At 41.0% G+C, this 13443-nt stretch overlaps 1 protein-coding gene across 2 annotated transcripts in view; it reads right to left on the reverse strand.

The window, feature by feature from the left end:
• Positions 1-279: 279 nt before the first annotated feature.
• The window catches only part of LOC311109447 (rho GTPase-activating protein 12-like), an 86804-nt gene continuing 73640 nt past the window's right edge, over positions 280-13443 (reverse strand). For both annotated transcript variants that reach the window (XM_084152346.1, XM_084152347.1), the window contains 10 exons: positions 9641-9702; positions 7005-7086; positions 5313-5516; positions 4878-4980; positions 4619-4738; positions 4375-4473; positions 4091-4168; positions 3738-3872; positions 2108-2213; positions 280-1801 (listed from right to left, as the gene is read on the reverse strand). In XM_084152346.1, the coding sequence (XP_084008472.1) occupies positions 1627-1801; positions 2108-2213; positions 3738-3872; positions 4091-4168; positions 4375-4473; positions 4619-4738; positions 4878-4980; positions 5313-5516; positions 7005-7086; positions 9641-9702 (1164 nt within the window). In that variant the 3' untranslated portion in view covers positions 280-1626. The remainder of the gene's footprint in view (positions 1802-2107; positions 2214-3737; positions 3873-4090; positions 4169-4374; positions 4474-4618; positions 4739-4877; positions 4981-5312; positions 5517-7004; positions 7087-9640; positions 9703-13443) is intronic.

The following is a 13443-nucleotide window of genomic DNA, read 5'->3' on the forward strand; positions in this document are numbered from 1 at the left end:
AACTGTAAGCCGCCCTGCACAATCAATGGACCAACAGCATCGCCTAGGGCTATACGTTCTCTCCCAGACTCATGGATATACATTTTGGAGCGTACCATAACGTAACCAGTCCATCCAGTATGCATAATAATGCAGTCCACACTCAAAGGCTAGACCAATTATGTACCAAATAAATCTTAAATCTGTTTTCTTTTATGTTTTTCTGCCATGGTAATATGTGTTAGGCTATGTATTGTATAAAGGCAAGATCATAATTTTATTCCGTTTATTTTTTTTTTTCGGGCTTGGGCTCATAAGACTATGCATAAGCTCTAATATGCATATGGTGTCTTGAATTAATCATCACCTTAGAAAGCGCTGTCCATTTCGTTGTGTTAGGCTTTGAAATAACATCCACAACAACCATGTTTTACACTGTTTCAACCGGCTGTGGAACTTCTTTCTTCAAACTGATCATCACAGTGCGGTGAGTTTTAAAAGTACTACACTGTATAGGCCTACTGTTTTGATGATAAGTGTTTGATGTGATTTTTCGATCGCATTTGCATTAATGCCAGAGTGGTTAGAGAGACAATAGAGCCCAGAGTACCAGGCCATTACAACCTGATGGTAGTTAGCAAGTTGTGTACTACAAAAGCATGTCCAGAGTGCATAAAATGAGATGACCTTGACCAATGGTCACAAGGAATTTGACTGTGGTCATGACTCATGACTGCAGGTGTGGCAGTAATAGGATCACCACAACAGCCCTAGTCAGAGGTCAATGTTCCACAACACTGAGAATATACAGTTCAGAGGTTCAGCTTATTATTATTCAAACACAAAGCAATGAGAGTAGTCTTAATACACACAACCAAGCTTGGTCTTTACTATACCACATGGTAGTAGCAGGATATAGGCTTCCATTGATTTGACAGAGAGGGAGAGACCATCCAGCCAGTAATTCAGTGGGTAGTTGTTGCTGTTTGAATGATCTGGAGTGCGCTGTGCCAGTTAATGTGTCTTGATGTCATCAGAGAAAGGAGGAAGTCACTCCGGTGGGCCACATCAATGTATCCCACAATACTCTTCTTCAGTTCCACTCCAGTCCAAAACAATTAGTCTTATTCACCAAGCTCTTGTTTTATGTCGCATGTACTTAATACTGGCCATAGGAATCCAGTGTAAAACACAGTTATACCCTGAATACTCAAATCCACTGGATCACATCACATCGAGGGAGATCCATCCACGCCATTCACACTGCACTCCGTCTGTCGTCATGGCAATGACGACACGGTCTTAGATCCAGCCAGCTCACCAACCAACTAACCAACCAATCAACACCCTCCTCTTGAAGCAATGGCTCCGCTCTGCTACTCGCAGCAGGCATGGCAACCAAAGGGAATTAAATCTGTATTTATTTACATCATACTCAGCTCTCTCAAAATGTTAAGTGCAAAGTCGTTCACTAGCTTCCTTTATTAATCTTATTATCAAATGAACAATAATTACATTTTTGTTTTTCTTTCTTTAAATTGCTTGGTCCACAGCAGCAATGTTTCAGTCACAAAAATAAGCAGAATTGGGTCCGACCAGTCACCAGACCATCCTCTTTCTCAGGTCTCTTCATCAGGTGTTTATTTTCTACCTGCCGAAGATGTTCTCGTACTCCAGTAAGATGAGCTCAACAATCTGGTTCTGATAGACCATGTGAACAGCGATGTTCCCCGTCTCGGTCTCAGGTCTGAGCAGGGTGGGGCCGAAGACGATCGCTACGCTCTGGGTCGTCATACGGTTGGCCTCTCCATGGTCAATCACCCTGGAGAGAGACAGGAAGGAGAGGACGACAATTTAGACAGGCCCACTGGGCTAAAGATGGACCAGCCCATCTGGCATTTTCCCGAACTGCCCTATGGTCCGTTATGGTGAGATAGGCCTATCATTTAGGAAACACATTACATATGTTGGTTGGTCAACAAAGGGTTCAGGTACACACTGGAGACAAAACTCTACATGTATTATGTAACCTACTGCTAGTATTCGAAAAACACAATATGCAAAATGCGATCAAAATACTTTGGGTAATATCGCATTTTAGCCGAAATGTTGCATGCTTTTTCCTTACCTTCTGAGATGTTTGAAGAGGCATTGCATTGTGTCGTGATTCGGTTTTGGCAACTGCTTGATTAAGTCTTTTATTACATTTACTCGCTGCTTGTAATCCGAGCATTCTGGAAGAGAGGGAAAAGTAAAACACCATTAGTTTCACTGCATAAGGAAAAACACAGCATTTACATCAGGGATCATTATTAACTAGATTTAGCCACGGGGCGATTTTTTCTTGAGCGGATGGATGGTCAGGGGGCCGGAACATAATTACAAATAATTTTTATACTTCAAATTGACTGCAAGAATCCCAAACAGATATAACATTTGACTAAAACATAATCATTTCAAATCTTGCTTACATTTGTATACGATCACATATATCTCTCTATTATAAAACTGGTTGTTTGGACCCTGGATGCTGATTGGACAAGCAGCGTTCCTAGTCATGTTGTATTGGCCATCACAGTCACACTAGGTCTGCTTACAGTTCCATCTGAAAATGATCACTGTGTCTCATAAGAGTATCATGTTCATGTTGCTGTATGAATCATCTCTTGTATTTATCTCAACTCGCACATTATTTTCCCTTGCTTCCAGCCTAGCATTTAGTTTGGTACAGCGGGGGTTATTATAAACCTTGCTTTTTGCCTGTCCGACCTCGGGAACAATGTTTCACTTTTGAATGTCGATCTCTGTACCATAGAGAATGAACTGTGCCCAGATGAGACTATACATTTTTTTTTGAGCCAGGCGAAATCACGCATCACCTTCATTATCCTGGACATATCCAAGTAAATGCCAATAGAAAAAAAGTTCAAACAAATGAAAATGCAGCTAGTGTACTGTCATTCCAGGTTCAATGTTTGACGTTACTCAGTTACTTGAAGTTGGCTAGTGACAATAACGTTATCCAGCCTGCATAGCAAACATTTTGTTTAGAACGGACGACCAGTCCTTTTGCACAGCAACTATGAAAAACTAATTAAGGACTGGGTCACATCTGTAGCAACATGACCAAAATAACTAACAACCAGATTTTTCTGGTGGAAGAATGAAATTGTATGAATTTACTTATCAAAATAACGTTTTAATGAAAATGTTTAATTCATTGTTATTTTAATATGTTGGTAACAGTTTTGTAAAACCAATAAGTCACGTGAGGCAGTGCTGTATCATGAATACAGACAGTCACAGGTAAATAAAACAACGCCATTTACCTGTAACTGTATTCATGATACAGCACTGCCTCTTGTGCCTTATTGCTTAATTATGCATGGGAATACTTTGGAACAGATTTCCAAAATTAAAATCACTTGGAGCTGATTTGCTGGTGTTTTTAGAGTATTTTGTGTCCCCCCCTCCCCTCCCCAATTTTTTTTTTGAAATAACCCGATTGACATTATCCTAATTGACTAGGGCGCCATCTTGTGGACACATTTCAAACAGCAAATATTTGGAATCACCTAAACCAAGTGGTAAATTGAGCATGAAGTCAATGTCTTAATGGCCATTGTCTTTAGGCAAACCATCAAACCTTAATTTAACTATTAGAAACAGTGTCTCAATAGGACAAGCATACAGTAAAGTACAGTGTTATACAGCACAGTAAAGTGTGTTACAGTGTAGTTAAGTATGTTACTACTCACTGATGGCATTGATAAAGTCGTTGAAGGAGTCGTAGGTGAAGAGTGGTTCAGGCAGCTCTCTGAAGAACATCTTCAGGGCTCCCGTGGTGACGTGGATGTCCTCCCACTTACTGTCATCCAGCTCTAACTTTTCATCTGGGAAACAGAGACACAGTCAGGCAAGCTTTAAGACAAGATATCACGGTCTGTTCAAGAATCGAGTATCACAACACAAGTTACTGTTGGACTGACTGACACCGAAACTTCTTTACAAAATGACTATATCTCCAGTTACTTCGTCACTAACCATGTACCAAAGCTACTGTAAAAAGCTATAACATCATATTATATCATTGAAGGGAGAAAAGCCCTACCGTGATTCACAGCGAAGCGCAGCTTTTGTATCACCGCTAGGTTCCCACTCACTCTGTATATGCCATCTATACTCAGACCTGTAGAAGAAGGTAGAGGGAGATGGAGAGATAGAGACAGACAGAAAGACAGACAGACAGAGAAACAGCATTAGAATTCATGTTCGTGACTGAGCACACAAATATCAATACAAAAATCTTGACATCTTTCTCTGGAAAAATTCTAATCACAATTAAAAAGACAGAGAGCGGGACCATATAAAGGGACAGAGATGGATGGCTCGTACCTGTGTTCTCCACGTGGTCGATGCACGTGGTGACAAAGCTGGGCACTGACGTGTTCTCCCTCTGACACAGGCTGCTCAGACTGCAGCCAAACACCTGGTCTGAGAGACAACACAGAGCGACGTCAAATGACAATGTTTCGTTATCAAGGGTTTTATCACTACGCTTAGCTTCCTCTAGTTGAGGACAGCTGTAAGTCCATAAGTCCGTAAGTCTCGGAACCCATAACCAAATCTCCATCCATACCTTTAATGTAGCCCTTGTCCTTGACGGCCTGGTAGGTGGGTCGGCGGGTCAGGAACTTCTTCAGCTTCACTCTAGTCTTCTTCTGGTCAGAGGAGTCCATACTGATAGACGTCTTCATCGCTGAAACCATATGGAGGGAAAATGACTAAATGGGTACTAAAGAGGGAATTTGGTGACAATACCTTCTTAGATCACTAAAACGCACAAAGACACCCACACACTCTCTCACACACACACACAGCGTATTAAGTCAAGGCACCTCTGTTTTTCTTGGTGTCTCGGTGGTCTTTCTCCTTGTCTTGTTTCTCTGCCCCGGGGGACTCAGGCATGTCCTCCTCTATGGCCTCATCTGACTCCCATGCCTGTCCCACACACACACACACACACACACACACACACACACACACACACACACACACACACACACACACACACACACACACACACACACACACACACACACACAACATCCGTTAGGGAAGTCAACCTGGACCTAAACAGATAAAAACTAAATGCATTTTCAGAAGACCCTCATTACAGAGATTATAGAGCGTAATTGGCTTGTACTGTACTTTACTAGTCCCTCTGACGGACATCTAAACCGAGCAAGCTAGCGCAGGATTTGATTATGACTTGGGAAATACAGGTGTGGTAGTTACTACGCTCTGGACTGAAGAGAGAGAGGTCCACTCACATGTGTGCTGATGGTGTCTGTCAGGGTTCGGTACCAGTCGTTGATGACGCTGTCGATTTCTGATTGGATCAGCAGCTCTGTCCCCTGACGGGTCTTCAGTTCAATAACGTGCTTCTTGCTGGACTTATCCTTGGATGCCCAATCCACTGACCCCCCTCTGAGATCCACAGTGAACTCCGGCTTTGACTGGTTACCCACAAACTTCTACAAGGAAATAATTCAACATTCAGACAAATCAGATGAGAGCTGGGTTTCCAGCTCAAGGATAGTAATAGTGGTAAATCTTTAATGAATATTTTTCACAGTTATTTCAAGACGCATTAAAAACAACCAAAGCAGTGTTGTTACAAGTTACTGTGTTATAGTTATACGTAGTTATTAAGTGCTACGTTGACTTGAAGATAAACACGGGTGATCGTATTCACACCACTGTGTTGCAAGCTGGACATTTAGTACAGTATTATGAGGAAGTTCAACTGTTATCTCATTTTTTTGGTACTCAGTAGGTTAGTATTGTATGCATATCAACAACACCTTTATCTAGGCCAAACCCCCAGAGGGGTCAGCAAGGGGGGGGCGGGGTCCCCCCCCCATTTTTAAAATAAATAAATATTATAATAATAATAACAACAATATGTTTCATTTTAAGGAACTCAGTCCGGCTTTGAAAGTTGTCATGTTAGTCATTGCATACCTTAGAGAGCTATTTAGAACTTGTCAGAAATGTTCAGATCAACTAGCCCATGTCAGCTAAAGTTTTTTTATTTAGGTTTTTTAGCCCACAGATATTGTTGTAATTTTTAGTCACTCAAATATCACATGAATACACATTAGACATGGCAAAATGTATAGAATTGCAAGAAAATGTGCTTTACAACTGCAAAATGTTCTTTGCACCCCATGACAAAATGTGTAGAATTGCAGGAAATAAGCTTTCAACCTGCAAAATTATCTCCACCAACAAGAGGGGTGTGAACAGTTTGTGTCATGAACAGTGCTTGTGCCCATGGAAATAGATGTGGCGGGGGGGGGGGGGGATAACCCAGAGAAAACGCATGCCTCAAACTCAAAGTTCCTTCCGAAATCCCTTGGTCAACCAATCAGGTTAGGTTATGAGCAGCAGGCAGGGGATAGGGCGGGGGGATAGTGTGAGCATGACGGACAGGCAGAGGGACAAATGGAACACATGCACAGGGACAGAGGAGACATACAGTGGCAGCTGGGGCACGCCCATGGACAGAGTGGACATAGGAGACAGCTGGGCGGGGCTTGACCGAACGCTTCCAGTTGGCCAGCAGAGTGAGCAGCAGCTCAGGGATGGAGCCACTACGGTAGGACGGCTTTGGATGAGGAGAGGAAAGAGGAGAGGAGGAAGGAGAGGAAAACGAGAGAGTAAGAGAGGAGAAGGTGAGGGAAGAACGGCAAATGAGAAATAAAGAGTCACAGACAGATGAGAGAAGAAGGGAAACTAAAGAGCAGATAGGAAGAGGTATGGTGCACTACTACTAAATGGAGATAGACAGCCAACCAGGTAGTTCTTAGGCACTAAAAACTCCTGCAGGTTATTGGAAAAGTAGGGGAGGTATTCAGCTCTAATTTGATTTTAGAAAAAATTAACTGTCAACTGTACAAACTCTGCCACATTTTTTAACCCAAGACGGTTCCTAACAAGGCGGCTGATGGGGTACGTACCCAGCTGGTGCCACTCCCCTGTCCTTTAGCGAAGAGCAGTGAGGAGCCCTGTAATACTGTCCACGAAGATGTCCAGTTCTTCCTGTTAGAACCATGTCACAACACAACCATTTATAAAACCATCAACCACGTCAGAACAACCATTTATCAACCAGTCCCAACTTGGGTTGCAAAGCTACTGGTAATTTACCAAAGTTACCGGAATCTTCAGTAATTTTGGTAATTAAAAGAAAATATATGATAATCTATCGTTACTTTGGTAATGTTTACTTGAATAACTTGTAAAAAAAAAAATCATATATAGTATTCAGTTTTTATATCTGTGAACATATTGTCCATGAGTTTCTAGTAGATAGACCAGGGGTTCCCAAACTTTTTTGGCCCGCGACCCCGTTTTGAGATAAAAACATTTTTCGACCCCACCATGTAAAGAAAGTTATGTAATCATTTCCATTTTTATTTATTTTTACATTTTAGTCATTTAGTAGACGCTCTTATCCAGAGTGACTTACAGTAGTGAGTGCATACATTTTTGTACTTTTTCCCGTACTGCTCCCCCGTGGGAATCAAACCCACAACCCTGGCGTTGCATGCACCATGCTTTACCAACGGAGCCACACAGGACGGCAAATGTTTACTTTTTTAAATTTGGCCTATGACAGTCTATTACAAATCAGTCTGACAGTATATTTTTTTTAACAGTATTTCAATCTGAAGAAAGTATGATTTGAAGTGACTGAAATGCATCAGAAAGGTACTGGGAAGTTCAGATGATCATCAGGCAATAATGCTGTATGATCTTCTGTGTAGAAAATATGTTATTTTACCTCTAGTCTGATTTAGTGCATGGTCTTGTCCACTAGGTTCTAATGAATAGTAGAGGGAAACAGTACGTACGTGTTCCTGAGAGTCTTATCTTTCAGTGATGGGGTCACTGAATTTGTATTTGTAGGAAGAAAAAAGAAACCGAACTGTTTATTACAACCGCATCGAGCGGCTACCGGAGGTTACTGAGGTAACCACGGTTCTATGAACCAAGCTCAAACTATCTCTCGCAACCCCATTTTCATATCAGGCGAACCCTAGTTTGGGAAAACCTGCGATATACCATATGTTTCAAGAGAAAATAGCTAATTAATGAAAAAAGCATCTAATCAACAATGGCATTATTTTAAATGAACTCTCCAACAATCCCAACTATAGATTTATTTTCACAACTGCCACTAGTTTGACGCTAAAACATTGACAACACATACATACTGACATAGTAAAATAAATAAGTGTGTAAATTTAAAAAATAAAAATAATAATACAGATATTTCATGCTGAAACCCTCATATTAACAACAATGGTATTCACTAAGTTGATGGTTTAGATTTAGTAGGGCTGTCCCTGACTAAAAAAAATATTTGTCGATCAAGAGTCGTCTGTTCTTTCGACCAACACTAAATAAATTACAAATAATATCAGAGGCTGGTCTAACGAAATAAAGTGTAAAGCCTTTATTACAGCATAGCCAATAAAAAACAGCAGAATTTGTGAAATTTTTGCGTGAGTATTGTTGCTCACGGAATCAGTAGGCTATCAACCAAACACTCAAACAGGCAACAGAAGCAGGATCTGCCTTTTTCTGTATATATATATTGATGATTTATAAAGCCAGGCACATTTAACAGTTAGGCTATTGATTATAGACCTAATTAAGTTGGGGTTTCCTCTCGCCTCACTTTTCTTAGACAATTAAGGCAAGGGCTGTTTTTTCGTCTCCTAACTCTGCTGCTGCCTCTGCCGCATTGTTCTCAACACCAATATGCTGGTTAACTTTGCTATTATGCACATAGCAACATGGTCTAGGAAAAGGCGCCAATTCAACAGCGCACTGATGTGTTTCAGAACTGCGGACAGCGACCACTATCCAACGCGAGAGAAAGCGCATTTGTTATAAAATTATATAATATATATATTTTTTGTGTTTCACCATTGTTCTTACATAATATAACCATATACAATTTAAGTAGCACATGTCTTGGACTGATGGACTGTGCCATCCCCAGGGCATCCACAATGGATCAGTCCACTCAGACAGGCGCGAATCAGACCGGTTTCTTGTACACCATTATATATTTATTTTATTTTATTTTTTTGCTACTGCTCGACTATAAAAATCTTGGTCAACCACCAGCCTATCGACCAAACAATCGGCCAGTCGACTAAATGGTGTCAGCCCTATTAATTAGGATGCTTTACAGCTTTGTCATTCAAATTTGTTATTTAATTATTTTATGTGATAAGGCCACACAGAGGGCCAGAGATTATTACAGACACATGTGATAATCTAAATTACCCCAAACAGCCACTAGATGTATTGTAATAGATTACATACAATCTTTGAAAGATACCAAAATTCTGGTAGTTTACTGGTAAACTTAAAGTTTCCAATAATATACCCTCAATTTGCAACTCTAGCCCCAACACAACCATTTATCAACCATCAGTCTGTCCATTATTTAAAAAAATGAATCAATGACAATGTTTTGTTTGTCTGTATGATGCTGTATTGTCCTCTAACTTCCCCATAAGATAATTATAATGTTTTTCTAATCTAATCTACATGATCTTTGTACAATATGGCTTACCGGACTTTCTTGCCATTCTCAGTGATTTTGGTGACGTTGAGGACTCCACACTTCTCAGAGGGCTGTGGAGGGAGACAGACAGGAGACATTAACACAGTCAGACCCAGGAGGTTTACGCACACACACACACACACACACACACACACACACACACACACACACACACACACACACACACACACACACACACACACCACAAACCCACACCCACACCCACACCCACACAGCAGGGGAGAAGGAAAACACAGCCAGCGGCCGTGAGATACAGAAAAAAGATTATAACAACATAATGAGACTCATGCCTTGAGCACACACTAACACACACATGTACTGATGTACACACATGCAAACACAATGACACAAAGACACTCACTCTCACACACACACACACACACACACAAAAAGTCCTAGAAGAAATGGGGCAGTGAAATGGGTGTGATGCCCATGCAAACAGACATGGTTTGACACAGACACACAATCTACTGATTCAAACGGTTCGTGATCAATCATCCCACAAGGTGACAGACATTACCGTAACAGAGAAACACAACATTTACTAAAGGAGATTGGACATTAGAAAAGGAAGTTGGCTACGGTAGCAGATAGAGACAGAAAGAACACATGCTGGAGAGAAAGAAAGAGGTTTGGGCGATATATATTTTATACCGCATACCAGGGTTTTTCAAATTACCAACGGTATGATTTCAATACCGTTAAATTTATATTTAAGTTCGTAAAGTTGTCACTTTTTGGGATCACTTAGACATTTCCTTGATTTCGAAAGAAAAGCAATTTTATTTTGTCCATTAAAATAACATCAAATAGATCAGAAATACAGTGTAGACATTGTTAATGTTGTAAATGTCTATTGTAGCTGTAAACGGCTGATTTTTAATGTAATATCTACATAGGCGTACAGAGGCCCATTATCAGCAACCATCAGTCCTGTGTTCCAATGGCACGTTGTGTTTGCTAATCCAAGTTTATTATTTTAAAAGGCTAATTGATCATTAGAAAACCCTTTTGCAATTATGTTAGCACAGCTGAAAACTGTTGTGCTGATTAAAGAAGCAATAAAACTGGCCTTCTTGAGACTAGTTGAGTATCTGGAGCATCAGCAATTGTGGGTTCGATTACAGGCTCAAAATGGCCAGAAACAAAGAACTTTCTTCTGAAACTCATCAGTCTATTCTTGTTCTGAGAAATGAAGGCTATTCCATGCGAGAAATTGCCAAGAAACGGAAGATCTCGTACAACGTTGTGTACTACTCCCTTCACAGAACAGCGCAAACTGTCTCTAACCAGAATAGAAAGTGGAGTGGGAGGCCCCGGTGCACAACTGAGCAAGAGGACAAATACATTAGAGTGTCTAGTTTGAGAAACAGATTCCTCACAGGTCCTCAACTGGCAGCTTCATTAAATAGTACCCGCAAAACACCAGTCTCAACGTCAACAGTGAAGAGGCGACTCCAGGATTAGGAATATTTTTCAGCTGTGCTAACATAATTGCAAAAGGGTTTTCTAATGATCAATTTGCCTTTTTAAATGATAAGCATGGATTAGCAAACACAACATGCCATTGGACCACAGGACTGATGGTTGCTGATAATGGGCCTCTGTACGTCTATATAGATATTCCATAAAAAGTAAACTGTTTTCAGCTACAATAGCCATTTACAACATTAACAATGTCTACAGGCTCTGTCGCAGCCGGCCGCGACCGGGAGACTCATGGGCGCCGCACAATTGGCCCAGCGTCATTCAGGGTAGGGGAGGGAATGGCCGGCAGGGATGTAGCTCAGTTGATAGAGCATGGCGTTTGCAACGCCAGGGGTTGTGGGTTCGATTCCCACGGGGGGCCAGTATAAAAAAAATATGTATTCACTAACTGTAAGTCGCTCTGGATAAGAGCGTCTGCTAAATGACTAAAATGTAAATGTAAATGTACAGTGGGGAAAAAAAGTATTTAGTCAGCCACCAATTGTGCAAGTTCTCCCACTTAAAAAGATGAGAGAGGCCTGTAATTTTCATCATAGGTACACGTCAACTATGACAGACAAATTGAGCATTTATTTTCCAGAAAATCACATTGTAGGATTTTTAATGAATTTATTTGCAAATTATGGTGGAAAATAAGTATTTGGTCACCTACAAACAAGCAAGATTCCTGGCTCTCACAGACCTGTAACTTCTTCTTTAAGAGGCTCCTCTGTCCTCCACTCGTTACCTGTATTAATGGCACCTGTTTGAACTTGTTATCAGTATAAAAGACACCTGTCCACAACCTCAAACAGTCACACTCCAAACTCCACTGTGGCCAAGACCAAAGAGCTGTCAAAGGACACCAGAAACAAAATTGTAGACCTGCACCAGGCTGGGAAGACTGAATCTGCAATAGGTAAGCAGCTTGGTTTGAAGAAATCAACTGTGGGAGCAATTATTAGGAAATGGAAGACATACAAGACCGATAATCTCCCTCGATCTGGGGCTCCACGCAAGATCTCACCCTGTGGGGTCAAAATGATCACAAGAACGGTGAGCAAAAATCCCAGAACCACACGGGGGGACCTAGTGAATGACCTGCAGAGAGCTGGGACCAAAGTAACGAAGCCGATCCATCAGTAACACACTACGCCGCCAGGGACTCAAATCCTGCAGTGCCCCCCTGCTTAAGCCAGTACATGTCCAGGCCCATCTGAAGTTTGCTAGAGTGCATTTGGATGATCCAGAAGAGGATTGGGAGAATGTCATATGGTCAGATGAAACCAAAATATAACTTTTTGGTAAAAACTCAACTCGTTGTGTTTGGAGGACAAAGAATGCTGAGTTGCATCCAAAGAACACCATACCTACTGTGAAGCATTGGGGTGAAAACATCATGCTTTGGGGCTGTTTTTCTGCAAAGGGACCAGGACGACTGATCCGTGTAAAGGAAAGAATGAATGGGGCCATGTATCGTGAGATTTTGAGTGAAAACCTCCTTCCATCAGCAAGGGCATTGAAGATGAAACGTGGCTGGGTCTTTCAGCATGACAATGATCCCAAACACACCGCCCGGGCAATGAAGGAGTGGCTTCATAAGAAGCATTTCAAGGTCCTGGAGTGGCCTAGCCAGTCTCCAGATCTCAACGCCATAGAAAATCTTTGGAGGGAGTTGAAAGTCCGTGTTGCCCAGCGACAGCCCCAAAACATCACTGCTCTAGAGGAGATCTGCATGGAGGAATGGGCTAAAATACCAGCAACAGTGTGTGAACACCTTGTGAAGACTTACAGAAAACGTTTGACCTGTGTCATTGCCAACAAAGGGCATATAACAAAGTATTGAGAAACTTTTGTTATTGACCAAATACTTATTTTCCACCATAATTTGCAAATAAATTCATTAAAAATCCTACAATGTGATTTTCAGGATTTATTTTTCTCATTTTGTCTGTCATAGTTGAAGTGTACCTATGATGAAAATTACAGGCCTCTCTCATCTTTTTAAGTGGGAGAACTTGCACAATTGGTGGCTGACTAAATACTTTTTTTCCCCACTGTACACTGTATTTCGGTTAAATTTTATGTTATTTTAATGGACAAAGAAATTGCAACTTTTGAACGGTAGTGTATATATATATATATATATATATATATATATATATATATATATATATATATATATATATATATATATATATATCTGTTGGTTTTATCCTCTATTTTTCCTCCTTGTTGTCCTTATGTCCTAGCCCCTCAACCCTGCCCTTGCTGCTTCTTGTTTCTTGCCAGATGATCAAGACGACTTAAACCTGTTCACACTG

Source organism: Coregonus lavaretus (assembly GCF_964263955.1).
Source record: "Coregonus lavaretus genome assembly, chromosome: 34".
Classification (NCBI taxonomy): domain Eukaryota; kingdom Metazoa; phylum Chordata; class Actinopteri; order Salmoniformes; family Salmonidae; genus Coregonus; species Coregonus lavaretus.